The sequence below is a fragment of the Nycticebus coucang genome, chromosome 12, assembly GCF_027406575.1.
Source record: "Nycticebus coucang isolate mNycCou1 chromosome 12, mNycCou1.pri, whole genome shotgun sequence".
Taxonomy (NCBI): domain Eukaryota; kingdom Metazoa; phylum Chordata; class Mammalia; order Primates; family Lorisidae; genus Nycticebus; species Nycticebus coucang.
In genome coordinates this window covers 44,691,980-44,715,521 of record NC_069791.1, presented here as the reverse complement: position 1 = coordinate 44,715,521, position 23,542 = coordinate 44,691,980, and the positions used below count along the sequence as shown (strand labels likewise).

General features: G+C 40.4%; 2 protein-coding genes across 2 annotated transcripts in view; both read right to left on the bottom strand.

Moving 5' to 3' along the window:
• GUCY2C (guanylate cyclase 2C) overlaps nucleotides 1-3,251 on the bottom strand; it is an 84,112-nt gene extending 80,861 nt beyond the window's left edge. The window contains exon 1 of the mRNA XM_053555434.1: nucleotides 2,899-3,251. Coding sequence (XP_053411409.1) covers nucleotides 2,899-3,112 — 214 coding nt within the window. The 5' untranslated portion in view covers nucleotides 3,113-3,251. The remainder of the gene's footprint in view (nucleotides 1-2,898) is intronic.
• Nucleotides 3,252-21,038: 17,787 nt separating this feature from the next.
• On the bottom strand, nucleotides 21,039-22,006 carry LOC128561346 (histone H4). The gene has a single exon (XM_053555437.1). It carries the CDS (start codon nucleotides 21,992-21,994, stop codon nucleotides 21,683-21,685), a length of 312 nt encoding a protein of 103 aa, XP_053411412.1. The 5' UTR covers nucleotides 21,995-22,006; the 3' UTR covers nucleotides 21,039-21,682.
• Nucleotides 22,007-23,542: the final 1,536 nt, after the last annotated feature.

The window sequence follows — 23,542 nt, the reverse complement described above, 5'->3', positions numbered from 1 at the left end:
AGGCACCTGTAGTCCCAGCTACTTGGGAGGCTGAGGCAAGAGAATCACTTAAGCCCAAGAGTTTGAGGCTGCTGTGAGCTGTATGCCACAGCCCTCTACCGTGAGGGCGACAGTGAGACTCTGTCTCAGAAAAAAAAATAATAATATTTTAAAGAGTTTAAAGAGTTCCCAAGACCAAAACATTTGAGAACCACTTCTGTGGAATATACTGTAATATGTTGCCCCTCTATATCTTACAGTTACGTATATGCACTGTTTTGTTTTGTTTTTTCATTTGGTGGTGGGGGAATATCTTCCTTTTATCCTCCCAAATCTCAAGCAATTTCTCAAGAAAATACTCAATATTTTTCAGGTAATGGCATAACTTCAAATCAAAGTTTGACTTTTAAGTAAACTGTCTCTCCCAGCTGCTGCTATTTATCTCTCTCCTGCCAGCATTCTCTGTTCCACTGAGAGATCTCAGTCCTGGGAAGAAGGTAGAAAGCTGAACAGTATAGGGTAATCTCAGGGCTCTTTGTCTCCTATCAGGGGCTTTAAAGATTGGCATGGGCCAGCATGAAACTCAAGTCTAGGAGAGAAGCCCTTCCTTAGGACATGGAACTGGGTATGGAACATGCGATCAGCCTTGTAACACATATCCTTACAAAGGTGATATCCTGAGATTGAAGGAATTTCTTTTTCCATGTTGCTTCCCACCAAATTCTATTCTTCAAGACCCAAAACATTGATCACATCCTTTTGAACATCACCCATAACCTCTGAACTCTTAATTTTCTTCCATTTAGCCCTTGGATATACAGGATGTCCAGAAAGTTCATGGACTATTTTAATTTGTACACAAATTTTATGGACACACTGTATTGTCTTCGAATTTTCCCCAAATAATAGAATACATCAACTATTTGAATATCACATGCAAAAATATTGGCATCATCCTTTATTCTTCCATCGCCATAGAACTTTCCCCTTATACTACGTATGATCCACTCAAAACTTTACCGTCAATAGCTCTAGTTTACAAGTGACATGAGTGAAACTTCGAGAAGATAAATAACTCACCCGATGTCACTCAGCTAGTAAATGACAGAGCAGGGATTCAAAGCCATGTTGTGTGAGTGCAGAAACCCAGCCTTTAACCATTACGCTATTTCTTTTATGGGCTTGGCAGAGGGTTCTCCTAACAGTAGCAACAGCATAGCAGTAACAACAGTGACACCTGCAACCACAGTGATAGTGGGCAATAAAAACAGCCGCCAGTACCTGGTCCTTAGCATGTTTCAGTCAGTGTTGGAGTTGTGCCACAGGAATTTGGTGGTGGAATCCACATGAGGTAACTACTATTTAATATTTATCCTGAATTTGGGTTGGAGAACTGACCAGGCATTCTTTGGAACCTGACAGGTATGGGTTTGAATTTTACCTCACGCAATCTTTGAAAAATTGTTAAACCTTTTCCGTGAAAAAGTGTCAACCACGCTCACCTCACAGAGCTGTGGGGATTAAAGAGATGGTGCAATTAAAGTACTAGAACTTACCTAGTCTATGACAGATAGTCAATAAAAAAGGAAACCGAGGCTCAGGGAGACTAAACAGGACCTTCCTTCTCCAGGGTCACACAGAGAGAAAACTTTGGTGTAGCAACCCCAAGGCAGGTCCTCAGACTTCAAATCCAATGTTCTTCCTACTATATCACACTGCCTTGGTACAGGAGACCTCCTTGTTCCCTTGGAGCCCGAGATCGGATCTGTGCATTTACATTGAGTCTAGTCTAGTGTGTGCACAGAAGGAAGTTATTATACGTATCTGAACAGGTGCCCTTATGGTCATAAGATTTCAAATAGAGAAAATTAAGATAGATCATCCCTTAAACCACAAATCACTATTAAGATGTATTAAATAATTATTGACTCAGTAATTCTACTTGGGGTAATCTAACCTCAGGGAATGGAGATAAACTATGTACAAGAAAATGTTTACTGTGGTATTGTAAAAATAATCACAAGAAATTAAAAACAAATAAAATGTCCTACAACAGGGAATTATCAGAAAATATGGGGGATATGTATTCCAAGGCATTTTGCGTGTCCATTCACCTGGTGAGTGTAAACACTATGCAGTTATACAAAAGTCACTTGGGGAATAACGTGAATTCAACCAAAGGATGCAAAATTGTTTCTATGCCACAGCGTTCACCAGTCATGTTCCCAAAAACAAGAAACTGAAAAGCATATGAAAACAGATTGGAAACATCCAGCTAGCTGGAAATTATCCTGAATGATTTTTTCCCTTTATTGTACATAATACCTTATGTAATATCATAAAATTTATTCTTATAATTAAAAGATACAATTAAGAACTGCAACAATGAAGCTGATAGCAAATGTTTTACATTAACTGTATCTGATAACCACCATCAGAGAGCAAATGTTTTACATTAACTGTATCTGATAACCACCATCAGAGAGGAAAACAGCGAACAGGTTTAGAGAAAAAATATCTTTCTCTGGATGAAAGGCCCAGAGAAAGGTTCAGTGTTTATATGAATTTTGTTTTCTTAATTCAGATTCTTGCTTGGCAACCCTCTGAAATCTTAGGTACAGATCAAATCTTGCCTCTGAGCACCCACGGGGTAATAAACCCATTTTTAACTGGGACCTTCAGAACTGTGAACGCTTTACGTTTGCTAGGTCAGGGCCCTTCCCAGAGCAGGGTGGATTGTGAGTGAGTACACCACAGTAGGGTTTAAATTCCCTCTGAGAATCCACTGCCCTGACACAGAAACAGGGACAGCCCTTAGAGAAAGTTGCACGATCAGGCAAAGAACACAGGTCTTTGCTTAGCAAACCTTTGTCCCCAGTTGGTAACAGAGTAGAGGAAGATTCTATTACCATATCTTACCAGCATCTTGTAGGCGTTTTCTCACTATTTCCAGCCCATCCAACACCGCATCTTTTAAGTTGTCCTGGGGCTCTGGGAAGGCTGAGTTGTTCATCATCAGGACGCTGATCTCATAGTTGCCATGGTAGCAGCTCTTACCCATGTCAGGGAAGTAGAACAGCCCGGGCTGAAAGAGCAGTAACCACAAACCTAACCCCAACAGTAGTGTCTTCATGGCCTTGGGCACGTCAGAACCATACTCCTTGGGTCCCCTTGCTTTGCTCTGGGATTCTAGGCAGGCAGGAAATCCAGATGGACAGACTAGTCGAGTCTTTCGGTCTGTTTTTCTCCACGCTCCTTTCCGGTCATGGCCAACTAGTCACGTGGGCCGTGGACTACAGCCTACTGCCAGTAATTAGCAGCTACATTATGGTAGGAGATTAAACCAAAGTTCACTTTGTGTGTTTGCACACAGAAAGATCAGAGCTATAAACAGGGAGATTACCTGGGCTTCACCCAATAAAAATACATCAATTTGTGACATATCATAGGGACGAGGGAAAAGAGGAAGAGGACAGAATGTTATGCACATAACAAGCTTTGTGAAATGGAAAATAAAGGTCAAAGGGCTTTAGGAAAGCACAGATACGATGGGCTATTGGTGCTTGGGTTTTAGCCGAATTCCAAATGGAATCCTTAAGTAGGAAGAGCTGTGTTTCCATCACCTAGTCAGAGACTATTTATTGAGACTTGCCTGTGGGTTGGGCATTGGAAAGTCCCTGGTGATACAGCCATTAATGTTCTCACGGAACATGTATTCTAATGGCAGAAGACAAGTGTTATAAACGAACTATGAACAATAAGTTCAATAACAAAAAAGTACAGAGCGCCATGAGAGCGTACGGCAGATTAACATAACCTATTCTAGCAAGTCAAGGAAGCTTTCCCGAGACAGTGTCCCCTAAGTCGAGCTCAGAAGCATGAGCTGATGAAAAGAAAGGAGACCACATCAAGCAGGATGGGCAGCTCATACAAAGACCCATGGGTGAGAAAGGATGTAGCGTGTTTTAGGTGAAGAGACATGGCATGGTTGCCGTGGACAGAGTTAGGAGTCATGTGGCAATGGAGGGTGCAGAAAAGAGTTGGCCAGCGCAGGCCATGACCTTTCCTGCAAGTCCATAGGATCTGGGACTTTGTCCTAAGAGTCCAGAAAGGGACATGATCACATAAAGTTTGAAAAAGACTATTTAAGCTGCTATGAAAGGAAGTTTCTAGGGAGAGGCAGGTGGGAAAGCAGGGAACTCATCAAGAAGGTGTTCCTGTGGCACAAGTCAGAATTAAGACCTGGAGAGGACCGTAGCAGTGGAGATGGGCAAATGGATGGGATTTGATATTGGATTGGATTTGGGCCATTAGGAAAAGGAAGAAATCAAGGGAGGACCCTGATACTCTCAAACGGTAAAGCTCTTAGAGTAAACAGCTTTACTCTTAGATGGTAAAGCTGTTTACTGAGCTCTGGAGTTCTGGCCGGGGAGCAGGTTTGAGAGAGAAAATCGTGACTTCTGTCTTTGGACACGTTGAGTGTAAGGTGTCTGTGTAGTTATGAGAATAGTCCCAGTGGAGTTTTGAGAAGAGATCCTGGATTTAAGTGGGGGATGGGAGACAAAGAGGGCTAGAGCAACTGATCAAATAATGTTTGCAACATTGACTTGAGGACCCCTGATGGCAAAATTTATGTTTTAGACTTGAAATTGTGATAAATAAGTATATTAACTAGCACTGCAATTGTAAATTAAACCTCATTAAACAAAGTATAAATTTTTTTATAATGCTGATAAATTCAATCAATCCAAATGGAGGTGACCTACCCCAAAACAATTATCTATAAAATCTGGACAGCAGCCACTCATCAGGTCACTTGAGTGTCTTTCAGGGACCTTCTGTTTTTCAGCTGATGAACCCTTGGCACAGGGAGTTGCATCTCTCATTACAGGGCCAACAAGGAGGGTGAACTTACTGGGAACAGACTCTGCCAGTCACTATGGGGACTTTGCCTTCTGGGACAGAACAGGGATTGCTTTTTATCAATAACACTGGCTCCCTTGACTTAGCCTCAGTGGTTCTACTGTTCAGCGCAGGTAAAAGAAGAAATGCTTTTTGGATAATTGAATAAATCGAACATCAGTGAGTGAAATTAGTAAAATTGAACAGCATAGTACTCATAGTTCTTATCATTTCTGTGAATCTGACAAATAGGCTGGTTCTAAAAATAAGCTCGTTTACTGCAAAAACAAACAACCAGAAGTTGTGTGTCTCCTAGCAATAGTAGAGAAGAGAAATAGAGTGATAACTACTTTATGAAGGGGAGGTATTTTTAAGAACAAAAGCTATCTGGGTTGCTTAAGTGTTGATATGTGGGAGCTGGTAGAGAAAAGGAGGTGGAAGACACAGGAGACAAGAGATAATTAAGTGAAAATGGTCTGAGAAAATGAGAAGCCATGGGATTTCAAACGGTGGGGAAGAGGGACAATGCTTCTTTCTTTCTTTATTTTTTTGTTGTTGATAAAGTGTATTGGAACACAGTCACACTCATTCATTTAGGCATTGTCCATGGCTGCTTCCATATTACAACAGCAGAGTGCAATAGGTGCAAAGCTTTCCAGTCCTTTATAGGAAGTCTGTCAAGCCCTTGGACTTGAGGGAACCTTCCCAATTTTCATCCACAGACTTCAAGAATAGCTCTTGCATATAGCTTTTTAGTTTCCAATTGCGCTTCTTCCTGACAGCATCCTCTGCAATCAGGATCCGGTTGCACTGTCCAAGAAGATCACAAGAGCTGCAGTGCAAGTTGCTGGAGAAGCCTAACTCTGTGCATGCCTCAGATGAAAACTCTGCCCCAAGAGCAGACACCGCTTGAAGCGCAGTCGCCAACAGCAGCCGCAGCCCAAACCCAGGAACAAGCCAAGGGCCTTTCCCAACAGCCATGGTTCCCATCTTCCGCAGGTCTCTGGCTGCCCAGAGGACCCCTCAGCTAGGGGCGTCCACTCCAGAGCCTGATCCAAAACAGGCCTCTAAAGGCCGCTGCCATTAAATCTCTTGTTTTGCAGAGACAGGTGTAAACTAAAGGCATATTAAAGCTTAAAGGTGATCATAAATAAAGACAGTCGCTGAGTGCTTTTGGTTACCCAAATCAGGCATTTTCCTAAGCCCCCACTTCTTTGCTATCCAGGGCGCCTTTCTTTCATTCACGACACTTCGTCAAGCAGCCAGGGAGCTCCGTCTCCGCCAATTTCTGCCGACAATGCTTCTTTATTAAAGAAGTGCTGTAGAATATATCCATGTATGTTTCTAGCTGAAGAAAGTTAGATGAGGTAGTTTGGGTATCATGGTTTAAATTTACTTTCTGAAGAAGGAGGTAAGTCATCTGCGGAGAGTGAAAGGAGGGTTGGGCTAGTCAGATGTCTGAGGAGAGAGGAGGAATGAGAGAGTGATTGATAAGAGACACAGCATAGGTGGTTCTGCAGGAGTGGCCAGCAGGGTTAGCGACTGCAAATTCACTGTGGCCCCAGGCAGCACGGTTTCGTGATCTGTTCCAGAAGGTTCAGCTGCGGAAGATCAGGAAAGTGAATGGCTGGGCCCATTCAGTTGTGAAGATTTTCCAGCTAGGTACATAAAAAGAAAAACGAATTAAAAAACAAAATCAAAGGCAGTACAAATACTGCTTGATTGAGGAGATGGGATATGGAATTTAGAGAGGATTTGAGGGGATGGAAAATCTGAAAGGTAGAAGTACATCCGCATCTGACACACATTATTTTTCTGTTAAAAAATGGAAAGGAGTTGCACAGTTTTGCTATTGGAATATTACAGCAGTTTTGATTTTGTGGTCATATTTTTATACCACGAAGCCAAGATTTCCCACCTCAGGTCTGAAATACCTTTTTTTCTTCTTTTTTAAATTTCAGGTTAATGTGAGGGTACAAACAACCAAATCATAATATTTGAATTTGGTAGGTAGAGTCCCCCTTGTAGTTATGTCCTGCACCCAAAGGTGCCAAACACTTCTTCTGCGTTGTGCTCATTCAGTGGGAACACCCGGAACTCCCTCCTCCACTCTCTCCCTCTCACTCCTCCCCTCAACTTGAATTGAAATGCGTTTTTCTCTTAAGTGGAGGTGAATTAGATAGTCTGAAGTACCTTCATAGGCTTTTTAAACTGGAAGAGATCAGGGTGGCACCTGTGGCTCAGTGAGTAGGGCGCAGGCCCCATATATGGAAGGTGGCGGGTTCAAATCCAGCCCTAGCCAAACTGGAACAAAAAATAGCTGGGCGTTTGCTGAGGCAAGAGAATCACCTAAGCCCAAGAGCTGGAGGTTGCTGTGAGCTGTGATGCCACAGCACTCTACCAAGGGTGACAGAGTAAGACTCTGTCTCTAAGAAAATAAATAAATAAACTCTCAGAGATTTAGACTGTGACGCAAGGATGGAAAATAAACAGTAACAAGGAAGCTGAGCTCATTTATACAACATCCCTGTGAAAAAAAAGGAGGGAGAATTTAACTTAATGTATTTGCCAGAGAAGCGGAAGCTAAGAGTCAAAGTACAAAGCTGTAAATTTGTCTGGAAAGACAATACATCTGTATTGAAGATGTGAATGTGAAGAAGGCTGGTGAAAATTCTTGGGAAAGAAAGCTGCTACTGGCAGGTTGCTCCATGAACATGAAACTAGCAGGAATGGTAATTGATGCAGATTTGGTTTTATCACGAGGAAATGGAGGCAGTCAGATCACCAGGTGTTCTGGTGTTGATTTTTTGTGTCTTCTTGCTGTGTAAGTGTACTCCTAGGGTGTGTGGTGCTGCTGGTGGGGGCTTCCTGTTTGCAGAAAAACTAGAGGCTTAAAAAGAAATAGAAAGGTCCTATGTTTGCTCTTGAAAGGATGATTAAGAATAACATAAAAGTTCTACAGATAAATGCTTCTGAATTTGACATTAGAAAGGGAAGAAGAAGAGATGATGATAGCAGTTGAAATGCAAGTTTCAAATTCCTTCTGTTCACCTTGCAGGGTTCCTGGAAATGGTATGCTGAGATAAAGAAAAAAAAAAAAATCCACATCAGAACGTGTATGATGAGGAAGATTTCTGAGAGGGCCAAGGACCTAAAATGGAAGCTCAGGAAAATAGCCGGGCATTATGGCGGGTGCCTGTAGTCCCAGCTACTTGGGAGGCTGAGGCAATAGAATCACTTAAAACCCAAGAGTTTGAGGTTGCTGAGAGCTGTGACACCATGGCATCCTTCTGTACCCACTCCTCTTCCAGTCTTACCATACAGAAAGTAGAATCCTCACCCACTCTCTTAGTCAAAATCCTAGGAGTCATCCTTGACTTTTTCTTTTCTAAGGCCCACATCCAATGGTCAAGCAAAACCTATCAGCCCTTCTGCAACATTCCAAAAAATGGTCCACTCTTTCCTTCTCCAATATTATTGCCCTAATCCAAGTCATCGTCTGTTGCGAGGATACTGTCAGAGCTTCCTAACTGGTCTCCCTGCTTTAGCTTCTGCTCCTTTACCATCCTTTTCCTACACAACAGCCAATGTATTTTTAAAATAATGCTAAATCAGATTATTCACTACTCCTTAAAATTGTCAGTGACTAGCCTTTATGTTTGTTGTAACAGTGATAATAAACACATACAGTATTTACCAAGGCCCAAACATAATCTAAGTGGCTTATATAAATGAACTCAATCATCACAAAAATCTGTTGGTTCTATTATTATCTCTATTTTACATATGAGAAAACAGAGAGAGGAGTGGTTAAATAATTTATGTGAGGTCATATACATGTTGAGTGTGGGTTCTGGGATTCCAACCTAATGACCTGGTTTTAGAGTCTATATTAGTAAGAACTGCACCAACCATTTCTCAGAGGAAGTGCAGTTCATAAGTTCACATCTGCAGTTCTCTAATTTTTTGATTTTAAAACACATTGCTAAAAATTACTCAGACCCCCTAGAGCTTTTGTGTTTGTGGATATTTACTGGATATGCATAAAAAGGCAAGTTTAAAATATTTATATTCATTTTTTTTTGTAGAGACAGAGTCTCACTTTATGGCCCTGGGTAGAGTGCCGTGGCCTCACACAGCTCACAGCAACCTCCAACTCCTGGTCTTAAGCGATTCTCTTGCCTCAGCCTCCCAAGTAGCTGGGACTACAGGCGCCCGCCACAACGCCCAGCTATTTTTTTTTTTGGTTGCAGTTCAGCCGGGGCCGGGTTTGAACCCGCCACCCTGGGTACATTGGGCCGGCGCCTTACCAACTGAGCCACAGGCGCCGCCCTAAAATATTTATATTCATTTTAAATAACAACACTAAGCCTACTATATGTTAGCATAAATATATTTTTATAAAAAATAGCTGTGTTTTTCTGCAACAAAAATAATTAATGGGAAAAATGTCATCATTTATGTTTTATAAAAGAAACATTTAGTGAGTTATTAGAAAATTATTAGAAATCTACGTATAATAAAAAGTGGATATTACTTAGCCAACTCTCTGGACATTTCCAGTTAAACATTTAAACAAATACAAATTTACCTTTTTCCTTAGATAGTGACAACATATACATAATGACATAATGATTCTAGAAAATAGCAGCAGCTACTGAAAATCTTCTCCAGTTTTAAAAATGATGTGGAATACATTTTGATAATATTATACATGAATATAAACCCCTAATAATTCCATGATTTTATCATGCCAGAAACATGGTTGGCTTCAATTTTTTAAACAGATAATAGTATCATAACACATTGGCTTATCAATAATTACGGCATTTTGCATATCCAATATCTCGGTGGGAAGGTTTCGCTGCGATGTTTTAAACCTTCAGTCTTTTCCACACAATAGCTGCTCACATTTAAGTTTTTTTTCATACTACACAATCTTTAAAACGTTAATGATCATTGGTCTTTGTGGTTCTTAGTAGTAAGCGCCCTGTCTTATTTTTCCACACAGTGTAAATTTTATCCCTATGCATGATTGTATTAAAACCTTCTGGCGGCAAGACATGATTGCAAGAGGGACTTTACCTAACAAATGCAATCAGTGTAACCTGGCTTATTGTACCCTCAATGAATCCTCAACAATAAAAAAAGAAAGAAAAAAACAGTAGTTCTTAAACAATGTTACCAAACAACCATTTAGATCCCAAATGCAGCCAGGGCAAATGATCTACACTGCACACCTCTACCTCATTGAAGGTGAAGCTGCTTCTTTTGGATATTTTGTCACTTATTTCATTAGTTGGTTTCATTATGTGGTTATTTATTTTTGAGACAGGGTCTCACTTTTTTGCATGGGCTCGAGTACAGTAGCATCATCATAGCTCACTAGAACCTCAAAGTCCTGGGCTTAAGGAATGCTCCTGCCTCAACCTCCCAAGTAACCGAACTGTACCACAACCAGATCATGTTTTACTTTTTGTAAAGACAGAGTCTCACTATATTGCTTGGTCTGGTCTTGGCCTCAAGTGATCATCCTTCCAACTCAGCCTCCCGAAGTGCTAGGATTATAGGGATGAACCATTGTGCCTGGCCCCTTACGTGGCCTTTTTGAACACAAACAAAAGAAATGGTTTTGATTTCTTCCACAACTTGCAGTTCTCAGATGGGATTTTTTTGTAAATCATACAATCCAGGGATGTTTTGAATAACCAAATGCTATTTAGTAGATTACATTTCTCAATGCAATTGTGACGAATAAGCATCTACTTCCTTAGCTATATTACCAGTATATCCTAGAACCAAAGTCAGATGGTTTTCTTGTTCCCACAATCCACATAATTATTTTTTAAAATCTGAGTGTTTCCATCGTTTATAACTTCTGTTTTGGATGATAATTCTGAGCACCACCATTTAATGACTGCTCGAAGCCAGTTGAGACTATTACATAGTCTTCAGATTTGCTTCTAAGGAGTGACTTTACTAGATCCAATAAGTTTCTACAACAGCCAAGTGAGATACATATATCGTTTTCCTTCTTGTAAATTATTGATGAGCAATAGCTTAAAAGATGTTCTACCAAGTGAGATACATATATCGTTTTCCTTCTTGTAAATTATTGATGAGCAATAGCTTAAAAGATGTTCTAGCCTCGCCAAATAAGCAACAACTTCACTTATATTTTCTGAAGAAAGTTCAAGCCACATCTCAAATTCTTGCTGAACAAAACATGGGCTGTTATTTCATGGTCCTGAGAAACCTCAGGAAATAACTCACCATAGTTTGATGATGGGCTTTCTCTCTGTGAAGAACCACACTCACTGCACTTAACCAAATACGATCAACTATCAGGGCGTGATTTTTCAGGCAGGCCCAGGCCAGTTCATTTTCTTTATTTGCTCTGTCACCACCCCCACTTTTAAAAGACTGTTTTTTTTTTTTGTTTGTTTGTTTGTTTGGTCACAGGATTGAAAAAGGATGATGAACTTTATTTCTGTGATAGCTCACTTGATGTAGTTTTTCTGGGCTCTTCACGGCTCGTCCAACTGCTCTATTTAGGAAAGCAGCCAACTGTTTTGACTTACGAGAACATAGATTTCATGTTCTTATTAATGAAGCTAGAAATTCTTTTTTTTTTTTTTTTTTAGGATCAAAGGAACAATCCTCAATACTTTTGCAAAGTCCTTTCTTTTTTTTTTTTTTTTAACATTGTGGGTGTAGATGCCATAATCTCTTAAATCCCAGTGCATCCTGATATCAAGGCACTTCAACCCATGTGGCGATGATGGGCCTCACTCAGAGTATCCCTCGGCTCCAGTGGGGACACTCAAATGCAGCTGTTGCCTTGTCTTACAGTTTTGCAGCTCTCTTTGATGTCTCTTTATGAGAAGATACATTCTTACATCTACTTCTGCATTCAGTCTATTGTAATTTGTTGTCTGGGTTGAAATAGATGAAGAAAACCTGGACTTACACGTTACAGACATGGCTCTGAAAAAAGGGAGGAATATTTTAATAGTCTTTTCATACATTATAGATATTCGATTATACTATATCGAAACTTGACGAATGGTAGTTTCTTAAGGTATTTGTTGCTATTTGAAATCTGGAGCCCCATAGAGCAATGTTCATGCTCTGACGTAGTAAAATCTATTGTGTTACCTTAAACTTATGTTCGCAGCCTCTGAGTGCAGGTTTTTCCAGGTGCTTAGTGATCACAGGGAAAAGAATTTCAGGATGTGCTAGTAGGCCAAAGCGACAGTTTTTGTTTTAGTTTTCTCAAATTGAGAGACTGACCGCGGAAATACACTTTGGAAAAGAGCAGCTGCCCAGGGAGGAAATGGGTTTGGGTCTTTTAAAGTCTTAACTAATTATTTTTTTTTTTTTTTTTTTTTTTTAATTTGGCCGGGGCTGGGTTTGAACCCACCACCTCCGGCATATGGGACCGGCGCCCTACCCGCTGAGCCACAGGCACCGCCCAAAGTCTTAACTAATTAAGGGGAGAAATATTCAAGATTAAGGGGTTGGTTTTTACGAAGAATATGAGTAGTAATTTCTAGAATTAGGTTCCTTCCCATTTTCATACTTTATATGGTTGTCTTAGAACTCTCATGGTGAGTTCAAGAGTGGAGAAAGTTTAAAACCCCAATATAAATGATATTATAATTAGCCAAAGTTCATGAAAGGTGGCAGGTAGCTGAAAAACTGGTTGACACTGGTTCTTGCCTGTGGTTATTAGCTCTTCTGGTTATTTTCTGCCTGAAGGTTGCTATTTTGTTAATTTAATTTTTATTAAATCATAACTATACATTTATGGGGTACAATGTGATGATTTGATATACAATGTGAAATGCTTAAATCAAACTGATTAACATAACTATCACCCCACTTATTTTTTTTGTGGCAAGACATCTATAATTTACTCTTAGTTGTTCTGAAATGTACGCTTGCATTGTGTACATTAGGTAGGATCGTGCCAAATGCCCTCCTAACTCACCCTCTCTCCTCCCCTCCACTCTCCCTCCTCCTTCTTTCTGGACTATCTTTGTGTTTTATCATTAGTATGAATATGTAAGTGATTATATATCAGTTTTATAATAGTATTGAGTACATTGGATACTTCTTTCCCCATTTTTTTTTTTTTGTTGTTGTTGTTTGTTTGTTTGAGACAGAGTCTCACTTTGTCGCCCTTGGGAGAGTGCCATGATGTCACAGCTCACAGCAACCTCCAACTCTTGGGCTTAAGCGATTCTCTTGGCTCAGCCTCCGGAGTAGCTGGAACTACAGGTGCCCACCACAACCCTGGCTTTTTTCCCCATTCTTGAGATACTTTATTTAGAAGAATATGTTCCAACTCAATCCAGGTAAACATAAAAGATGTAACATCTCCATCTTTTTATGGCTGAATAGTATTCCATGGTATACATATACCACAATTTGTTAATTCATTCATGGGTTGATAGGCATCTGGGCTATTTCCATGACTTGGCAATTAAGAATAGTTTAACACCTACACCCAATTTGCAAGACCCTATACCCATTCTCAGCCCTGTTTCCTAGTCTCCTACTCTAAATACACACATGCATGATCGGGTTTTTTTTAATTTTTTTTTTTTTTTTTTTTGAGACAGTCTTACTATGTCGGCCTGACTAGAGTGCTGTGGTGTCACAGCTCACAACAACCTCTAACTCTTGGGCTTAAGTGATTCTCTTACCTCCGCCTCCCAAGTAGCTGGGACTACAGGTGCCAGCTACAATGCTCGGCTATTATTTTGTTGCAGTTGTCATTTTTGTTTAGCACAGCCAGGTCCAGTTCAAACCCACCTGCCTCGGTGTATGTGGCCAGAGCCCTAACCACTGAGCTACTGGTGCCAAGCCTGCATGATTATTAATATTATGCATTGGTTAAATTGGAAAATATTATTTCACTAAGTTATGAAGATCTTTAAAATGTTGATAAAGGCTGGACGAGGTGGCTCATGCCTGTAATCCCAGCACTCTGGGAGATTGAAGCAGGCAGATCGCCTGAGCTCACAGGTTCGAGACCAGCCTCAGCCAGAGTAAAATCTTGTTTCTAAAAATAGCCAGGCCTTGTGGTGGGTGCCTATAGTTCCAGCTACTTGGAAGGCTGAGGTAATACAATCGCTTAAGCCCAAGAGTCTGAGGTTGCTGTGAGCTATGATGCCACAGCACTCTACCAGGGGATGACAAAGTGAGACTCTGTCTCAAAAAAAATAAAATAAAATAAAATAAAATAAAATGTTGATATATTTCATTATACAATGGTAAAATAACATGTGTTTTGTTACTAAGGATCTCATTAGAAAAGTCTTTAAAGTATTGGAAGGACAGCAGGCTGATGGTGGCAGATCCAAGTTTTCCAAACTTTTAATTACAATTGTACCTTCAATTATTATCATGGGTGACAAAAGCTGTCAGTTGCATTCCTTGAAGTGACAGTCTCACTTGGTTTATTTTTGAGAAAATATATGCCAAACACCTATATCTGAAAAAAATCATAATTTGTCTCTTAAGTAAAAATAATTTTCATAAAAAAGTGCCTACCTAGTTAGCTTGCACCTCAAACAATTATATGAATGATATGTAGAGAGCGAGAAATATAATAACCACTAGAATAGTGTAGTACCACCTTCCTTGATTTGTACTGAAGTTACAGTAATTTTAACCATCATTGCTTTGTACTAATACTAATACAGAGAAAAAGGCAAATAACACTTTAGTGTTCTTATGATATGGTTTTGATCCTGTATGACCCCTTTAGGTGCCTTGGGGGCCCTCACTTTGAGAACCGTTACCTGTTTGATAATTATCTTGCCTACATTGCAGGTATTTCCTACCAGTCTATGTGGCTAAGTTCTACCCACTAAAGGACATTTGTGTCAGCTGTTTCCTCTGCCTGGAAAACTCTGCCCTCTGCTGTCCTTATTAGTATCAGCTCTCATCTCAAAGGGCATTTTGCAGAGAGACTTGTAATTGCCCAGTTTAAAGAGTACTCTATTTCATTTTCTATTACACCATCTTGCATTATTTTATTATTTTCCTCATAAAATTTGGCTGGTGCAGTGGTTCACATCTGTAATCCTAGCATTCTGGGGGACAAGGTGGGAAGATCCTCTGAGGCTAGAGTTAGAGACTAGCATGGGCAATAGTGAGATCATGTCTTTGTACAAAAACAACAAAAAAATCCTAAAAGTTATCATGATTTGATACAATTTTGTTCACTAATTTATTTGCCTCCCTCACTGTAATTTCAACTCTAGGAATTTGGGGAATTGAACTATCTTGTTCACTTCTGGGTAGAACAGTGTAGTCAAAATTCAATAAAAATTAAATATTTATCAAATAAATGAATTTTTCAAAAGACATTGAGAAATTAAAAGAAAAGGTGGATATGACAGTGAATTGAAAAATATAAAGCCTTACAAAGTGGCTTATTATAAATTTAAATATTCATCCCCTAATAACTGTGATCTAATGATTAGCTCCCATTTTTTATTATTGTCAGACTTAATTCTTTTCACATCAGTGTGGAACGTGTATTCTTCTATTTTCCCTTCCCATTATTTAACTTAGATGGAGTGCAAAATAGTCACGGTAGAGCAATAACAATCCTCCATATTTGTTTGAAAAAAAAAAAAAAAAGAAGTGATTTCTTCCATTAGTGTCTTTGGGTGATAGTGTAAAGGTTAAAAACTATAGATAATGGGTCAGCGCCTGTGGCTCAAGGAGTAGGGTGCCAGGCCCATATGCCGTGGGTGGCGGGTTCAAGCCCAGCCCTGGCCAAAACTTCAAACTAAATACAAAATTCAAGAAAATTAAAAAAAAATAAAAGAAATTTTTAAAACTATATATATGATTAATTTGGGGCTAAGTAATATCTTTAGTATATTGAATCATCATACTTAAGAACATAAGTTTCTTCCTTTATTTACATCTTTCATCTAAATGAAGTTTTTTCTTTTTCTTTTTTTTTTTTTGAGACAGAGTCTCGCTATGTCACCCTCAGTAGAGTACTGTAGCATCACAGCTCACAGCAACCTCAAACTCTTGGGCTTAAGTGATTCTCTTGCCTGAGCCTCCCAAGTAGCTGGGACTACAGGTGCCCGCCACAACGTTCGGCTATTTGTTGTTGTTGTCATTGTTCTTTTAGCTGGCCCAGGCCTGGATTAGAACCTGTCAGCCTGAGTGTATGTGGCAAGCACCCTACCCACTGAGCTACGGGTGCTGCCTAAATGAAGTTTTTTCAATGATCTATTTAGGTACATGTATTTTATGTATTATTCATCTAAATTATTCATAACCAGTAAATATGTTTGTTTACTTATAAATATGTTTATAAGTAAATCATAATTTGTATATTTTAAAGTGTCTTTTTTCATGGATAGAAATAATTTTTTTAATATTAACCTTGTATCAGGTAACTTTGCTAAATTCTTTTATCCATTAACATAATTTACAAATAAAAGAAGTTTTCTATGCATGCAAATATTTCATAGGCTAAATGATTTTTTTCCTCTTTATTACACTGTTTTGAATAGGAGGGGAGAGATAGTATATTTCAGCTTGCCTCAGAGGGGAGGTATGACAGTTTTTATATTTTTACTTCCCCTCTTTTCTCACCTACTGTCTCACCTACCAGTCTATATCTTGTTATGTTTCTTATTTTAATGATAATGCCTTTAACATTTCACCATGTAGCATGATGTTTACTACAAGAATTTAGTTTTTATTTTATTTTTAAAATTCTTTTGTTAGGATAGAGATGTTTCTTTCTGTTACTACTTTTCAAAGATTTTAATCATAAAAGGTACTTCATATTGTTTTCTGAATCTGTTGAGACGATCAAAATGCCTTTTTAAATTTTTTTAAAAGAAAAAATTGTATCAGCATGTCAATCATTCCTGTAGTAAACTGAACTTGATCATGATGTATTTATACACTGCTAGATTTGGTGTGCTAATTTTTTTGCATTATATTTAAGGACCGTTGCACATCTAATATTTTAAATGGATTTTTGCCTCTGTGATACTGGTCTTCAGTTTGCCTTTATCATTTGAGAAAGAGCTGCCTGTGTCATTATTGGTGTCAAAGTTGTGCTAATCTCATAGAATTAGTTGGGGATATTATTTTTTTGGCATATACCATATTTCTCCAATGTAAAGTTCCTTTTCCCCTTTGTAATTAATAATATCTGTAATTAATATTACCTGAGATTGAATTAATATCCTTTTTCCCCAACAACCTTTTACCCAGTGATTTTAGCATCCATTGATCCTTGCCTGAATCAATTATTTCACTGATTGGAGGTTAGTTTTTTTAAAAAACCATTCCAATTTAGCTTATGTTTTTTGTTCCTGCCTTTAATAGACACTTTTTATTACTGTACCTGTACAAATTTGTCTTAAAATCAGGTGCACTGACTCTTCATACTTTTCTTCTTCTACAAAATTATTTTAGCTATTCTATGTAGCTACTGCTATGGGCTTGAGTTCCTTGTATAATCTGGATATTAAGCTCTTACCAGATGCATAGCTTGCCGATAGTCTTTCCCATTTGCACCTGGGGACATGATTGATAGGTCTGCCACCTGCCATTTGTACTCATAAATAGTCTTTCTACGTCTTGGTCTCTATCAGGGATTCACAGTTTCCTACCTGAATCTTCAGGACCCTCAGAGAAACTTTTGTCTGTCGATTAATGCAAAATTCTTGTCCTGGGAGGAGAAGAACAAGTGACCTCCTATTATTCCATCTTACTGACATCACTCTCTATTCAGATTTTATTTGACTTTATTCATCACAGTTTTGTAGTTTTCAGCATACAAATAATACCTGTTTTGTTAGACATACACCTAAATATTTCATTTTTTGAGTGATTGTAAATGATAGTATATTTTAAATTTTGATGTTCATGTATCCATTGCTAGCATATACAAATACAATTGATCTTTATAGTTGGTCTTGGGTTCTGTGATTTTGACAAACTCACTAGTTCTAGGATTCTTTTTATAGATGCTTTTAAGATTTTCTGCATAAACAGTCATGTCATCTGTAAGTAGAACAGTTTAATATCTTTTATTCTCAGATGTGTACCTTTTTTTCTCCCCCCACCTTATGTAGGACTGGTATAACTTCCAGTCCAATGTTGAAAAAAAACGGTGAGAACAGATATTATTTTCAGTCTTGGGGTGTGGGAATTCAGTATTTCACCACTAAGTATAATGTTGGCTATAGTTTTTTTTTAGATGATATTTTTTATCAAGTTTAGGATAAAAATGTTTATCATTAATGAATTTTGAATATTATCAAATGCTTTTTCTGCATCAATTGATAATATGTGATTTTCTACTGTAATTATTATATATTATATATTATTTAAAATAGGAAAGTTTTTGTGGAGTTTTGCAAATGCTAATGCAAATTGTCTCCCATTTCTTCAATCCTTCGTGTAATTGAGGGTCCTGAAAGACTCACCATACTAAACAAATCGGCCTTCTCTGAACACATCTCTTTGGCAACAGAAAGAAGGCATTCTTTAACAGATTCTCCCTCCATGAATGGTCTACCAGTGCATGCTATTATCTTGGCAACTTGAAAACTTGCTCACAGTGATGAAGTATTTAGCTGTTTCTGCTCCACAAAAGTATTTTGCTGAGTTGTCAATGTATATTTCAGTTTTAATATTTTATCTTCTTCAGAAGATAAAAGTGGAGAATATCTCACTTCTCCAACCAAACTATCATATTTATCTTTATGTCGAGTTTGATAATGTCAACAAAAATTGTATTCTTTGAACACAGATGCTATATTCTGGGATATTAAACACACAGCTCTTTCCTTTACTGCATGAAAAAGTAATCGCAAGTCCACTGTTCTTTGAATATCCTACACTCTGAGTCAATTTTTCTCTTTCTTGATGTCATTGTTTCCTAGGGATTCCAAATTGCTATTAATAAAATACCAATATATATATACACAGTGCTCCAAAAACAATATACCAGCAATAACTTTGCCCACACAGAGACATATAGACTGCACTGCCCATCAATGCAGTCTGATCAGTGTCCATCAATGCAGTCTGATCAGTGTCCATCAATGCAGTCTTACCAGTCCACATCATTTCAGCCTCGCCAGTGCCCATATGGTGGAACTCCGCTTTTACCTCAGGCTCACACTGGTGTGGTGTGGGAACAGGTACAATTACAGAGCCAGTTCCTCCACCACCTTTCCAGTTCACACTACCCTGTGTTAACCGCACTGTGATCTGTGAACTCACACAAGAATCTGATCGCATGGGTGAGAAGACCCATGCGATCAGATTCCACTGCAGGAAAAAAGAAGGAACATATGCCTTTTTTCTTCAAAATCTAATGTGAGTTCAGCCATACAAGCATATGGCTGAACTCGCACTGCTCAGAGATCGTAACAGTGTGAATCGGGGCTTACACAGCACACAACATACAACATCTTACACAACTGAATAGCAGTCAGAAAATAAATGCACTTACTGGCAATTAAATTGGGTTTTCTACTCCTCGGCCGTCTACAGAGCCAGATTAAGTTCCCATGGGGCCCTAGGCAGATTACCAGTTTGGGGTCCCCATGCGATAACACTGAGCACTGACCATTTGCATTAACACTGACCGCTGACCATTTGCGATAACACTGACTGCTGACAATTTGCATTAATACTGAGTGCTAATAATTTGCATTAACACTGAGCATTTACAGTTATCATAATCACTGAGCACTGACTATCTGCATTACCTCTGAGCTCTAACCATTTGCATTACCTCTGAGCACTGACAATTTGCATTAGCACTGAGTGCTATTTGCGTTATCACTGTGATGCAACCCCCCTAGAAACTACCCCCAACCAACCAACTTAAAACAAAAGGCTTTCCTAACTTCAAAAAAAAGGCTCTTCTAACTTCAAAAAAAGGTGCCCCCATCTGCAAAAAAAAAAAAAAAAGACTGCCTAACTTCAGAAAAAAAAAGGCCCCCCTTAACTGCAAAAAAAGGCCCTACTAACTGCAAAATAAAAAAAGACCTCCTAACTTCAAAAAAAAAAAAAAAAGTCCTAATTTGTTCTTACCTCAGTCCTTAGGCAGCAGCAGGCTCTGCACAGGCAACCTGGTGACTCCTCCCATTACACCAGAGACTGAGATGAGGAGTTGAGAGACAGAGAGAAGGAGAGGAGTGGAGAGTGGGAGGGGAATTGGAGAGTGTGGGGCACATTCCACACATGCGCACTGTGGCCCCACAGTGGGTTGCTAAGCAGACGGCAGTAACACCGCTGGGGAGAGACACAGAGAAGAAACTGAGTCAGAGAGTTGGTGCACATTCCACATATGCACTGTGGCCAGGGACAAATCCTCTACTAAGCAGGACAGGCAGCTGTGGCAAAAACACCCATGGGGCAGATAAATGTCTTTTGCAGGCCTTAGTTTGAGGACCCCTGGAGTAGACGGTAAAGTATCTAGAAGGGAAATGTCAGCAAAAAGGACAGGAGAAGTTACTTAGCAGAAGAGGTAGCCCATGATGTAACATCAGGAGATTAAGACTACAGTGGTGTTAGGTTCAAATCCTGGTTCCAGGTTGTTAACACCTAAGTGCTGGTAACTTCCCGGATGCTAAGTGACTTTTTCCATGTTTAGAAATGCTAGAGTTTGGGGAGATTAAGTTAACCTTGCATGGATCATGCCTCATTTCGAGGCGCTTAAGCCTCTTTCTCAATTCCTTCTCGTTGGGACTAAGGGAAAGCGCCAGAAGCGGAGGGAAGCCATCCCACAGACTTCGGTTCCCGCCCCTCCTCGGTGGCGGCCCCTGGCGGCCTGCATGCAGGTGGTTCCCGGGAGCTCAGCCCCTCCCCTCGCCTCCGGAAAGCGCGGACTCGCTGCAGCACGCCCCACCTACTTTAGGTTTCCTGCAACACCGCAGGGTCCCCTAGCAGGAGTACTCACGCTCTCTCATACACTTTCACTTAACTTATTAGAACCCAACCCTCCGCCGCCGCCCATCTCCCCTTTAAGGCCCCACGGGCCTCTGAATAGGGCCTCACGTTCGAAGCTAGGTCTTTAGTACCGGTTATGACCGGCTGGGGACCCGGCTTTTTTTGACTGCTGCAGCCGCGCCGCCGGCCAACCCCTGGCCCGCCACCAAGCGCTCCGCGTGGCCGACTACGGTAGCTGGCTCGGCGTTGGAATTGTAGGGACCTCCGAGCTTTGGCCTGAGTTTAGACTTCGCCGCCTTGTTTTCAGCAGTTTGGTCACCGCTCCCTCGGAATGTCAACTAAGAAAGTCACACCCACTACTACTCCAGCGCGACACACCGGGGCTGCCTTTGGCGCCTCAGGACTTCCTGGTAGTAGCGCCGCGACCTCCTGGCCCCTGCAGTGTCAGGCCGGGTAACCACCCTGTGACTCCGAATTACATAGAAGCCACCCCAGAGGTGTTCAGGGTTCAGGACTCGGCAGCCATTGACCACTTCTAAACGCCGGCTTCTTTGGGGTGGAGTTTCTCTCAAGACAGTTACTTCAGGCCTGCACCGCACTTGTTAAGCTCTGTCCCAAGCATGCGGCTCTGGGTTCCCTGCTACCCCGACGCCCCCAAAGCCTAACTCTGGGAAGAGGCTTCCTTCGCTTAAGTCCTACTCAGCGTCGCAAATGCTCCGCCTACACTCAAGATCTGAAACGCCTCAGAATACGAAGCATTAGTAGCTCTCTTTGTGAGATTTTGCGGGCCCTAAAAAGGGCCTTTTGGAGTCTGGAGAAGTGTAGGGACAGCTCAGCCGCCAAACCCGTAGAGGGTGCGCCCCTGCCGCTTTAAGGCATACACCACGTCCATAGCAGTGACCGTCTTGCGCTTAGCGTGCTCAGTGTAAGTTACAGCATCCCGGATCACGTTCTCCAGAAAGACTTTGAGCACTCCCCGGGTCTCCTCGTAGATGAGCCCAGAGATGCGCTTCACACCACCACGGCGAGCTAGACGGCGAATGGCAGGTTTCGTAATGCCTTGGATGTTGTCGCGTAAGACTTTCCGGTGGCGCTTTGCGCCTCCTTTACCCAGTCCTTTGCCGCCTTTACCTCGCCCAGACATCGTAAAGTTACGGCTTTTACAAACCAGAAAAACTGAGAAGCACCTGAGCTCAGAAACCCATTATATTCCTTTGCTACGGACCTGTTTGAAAACTTCTTAGAAGTGGGCGGGGTTATAGGCTCTGTCCCTTGGAGGCTGCCTTCCGGCCGTTGTAAATTCCGGTAGCAGTAAGCTAAGCTTTTTTTTGTTAAGGGAAAACTCTTGGATGTTCTTGCCATAAATTTGAAAAAAGATTCATCATGGTATATTTGAAATTTTAAACAACATGAGTTGATGAAATTTATATCGCCTTTTCTTAGCACTTTAACAGTATGCCAGATTCTGCACATTTTCAGTCCCTTTTTCTCCCTCCTGCCCTCATTCTAATACTACATTTTCTTCAAATGAAATGTTTTATTTGTAATACCATCTCTGACCTACGTGAAAATCAGTAGGAACCAGAACACTTTACATGTGGATCTTTAAAGTCATCAGTAGGGGGCAGTAGGGGGAAAGGATTTTTTGTTGTTGCGTGGAAGTCTTTCAGTGGTTACTGGGCAAGTTAGGCACGTTCTAAAAAAACTGTAACACTAGGAAATTTTTAATAGCTCAATTTTTTTTCTCTTTTATGGCCTTTCGGAAAACCAATTAAAATTCTTTAAATAATAATGATAAACTCTAGTTAGCCTTACCGTTTCCCACCCCATCTTCCCTTCCAGCTGCTTCTGCGCAATTTGCAGATTTATCTGCCGCCTCCGCCGCCCCTGCCAGCTAGTTTTTTTTAATTATTATTATTAGAGACAGAGTCTCATTTTGTCGCCCTTGGTAGAGTGCTATGGCGTCACAGTTCACAGCAACCTCCAGCTCTTAGGCTTAGGCGATCCTCTTGTCTCAAGCCTCCCGGGTAGCTGGAACTACAGGTGCCTGCCACAACGCCCCGCCATTTTTTTGTTGCAGTTTGGCCGGGGCCGGGTTTGAACCCGCCACACTCAGTATATGGGGCTGGCGCCCTACTCACTGAGCCACAGACGCCGCCCCAGCTCGTTGTTTTTTTTTTTGTTTGTTTGTTTGTTTGTTTTTGCTTTTGAACCAATCAATTGTTTCTATGGCCATTTAGTTGAAATATCGTAAATGTCTTCTTTTGTCATTCAAATCTGAGTTTCTCACGCACATTTTTCACTTACAAATTTAAAGTTTTTGTGAAATAATTGGGCGGTGCCTGTGGCTCAAGGAGTAGGGCGCCAGCCCCATGTACCGGAGGTAGTGGGTTCAAACCCGGCCCAGGCCAAAAACTGCAAAAAAAAAAAAAGTTCCTGTGAAATATTAGAGGTCACAATAGTAGCCTTGAATGGTGAGTTACACTGAAAATGCCCCATCGAAAGGTTCTCCATTTTTCTTTTCTGAAGAGAATCTTCAAACAAAAATGAAAGTTTCAGTAAAGTGTTACTACTCTTGAAAGGAAACAGGACTCCGTATCTTCCCTGATGGTTTTACTGCGTTAAAAGGCAGGTGTATTTGGGAAATGATGAATAAGTCTTTCCCAGGTATTTAATCAGCATTTTGAGGAAT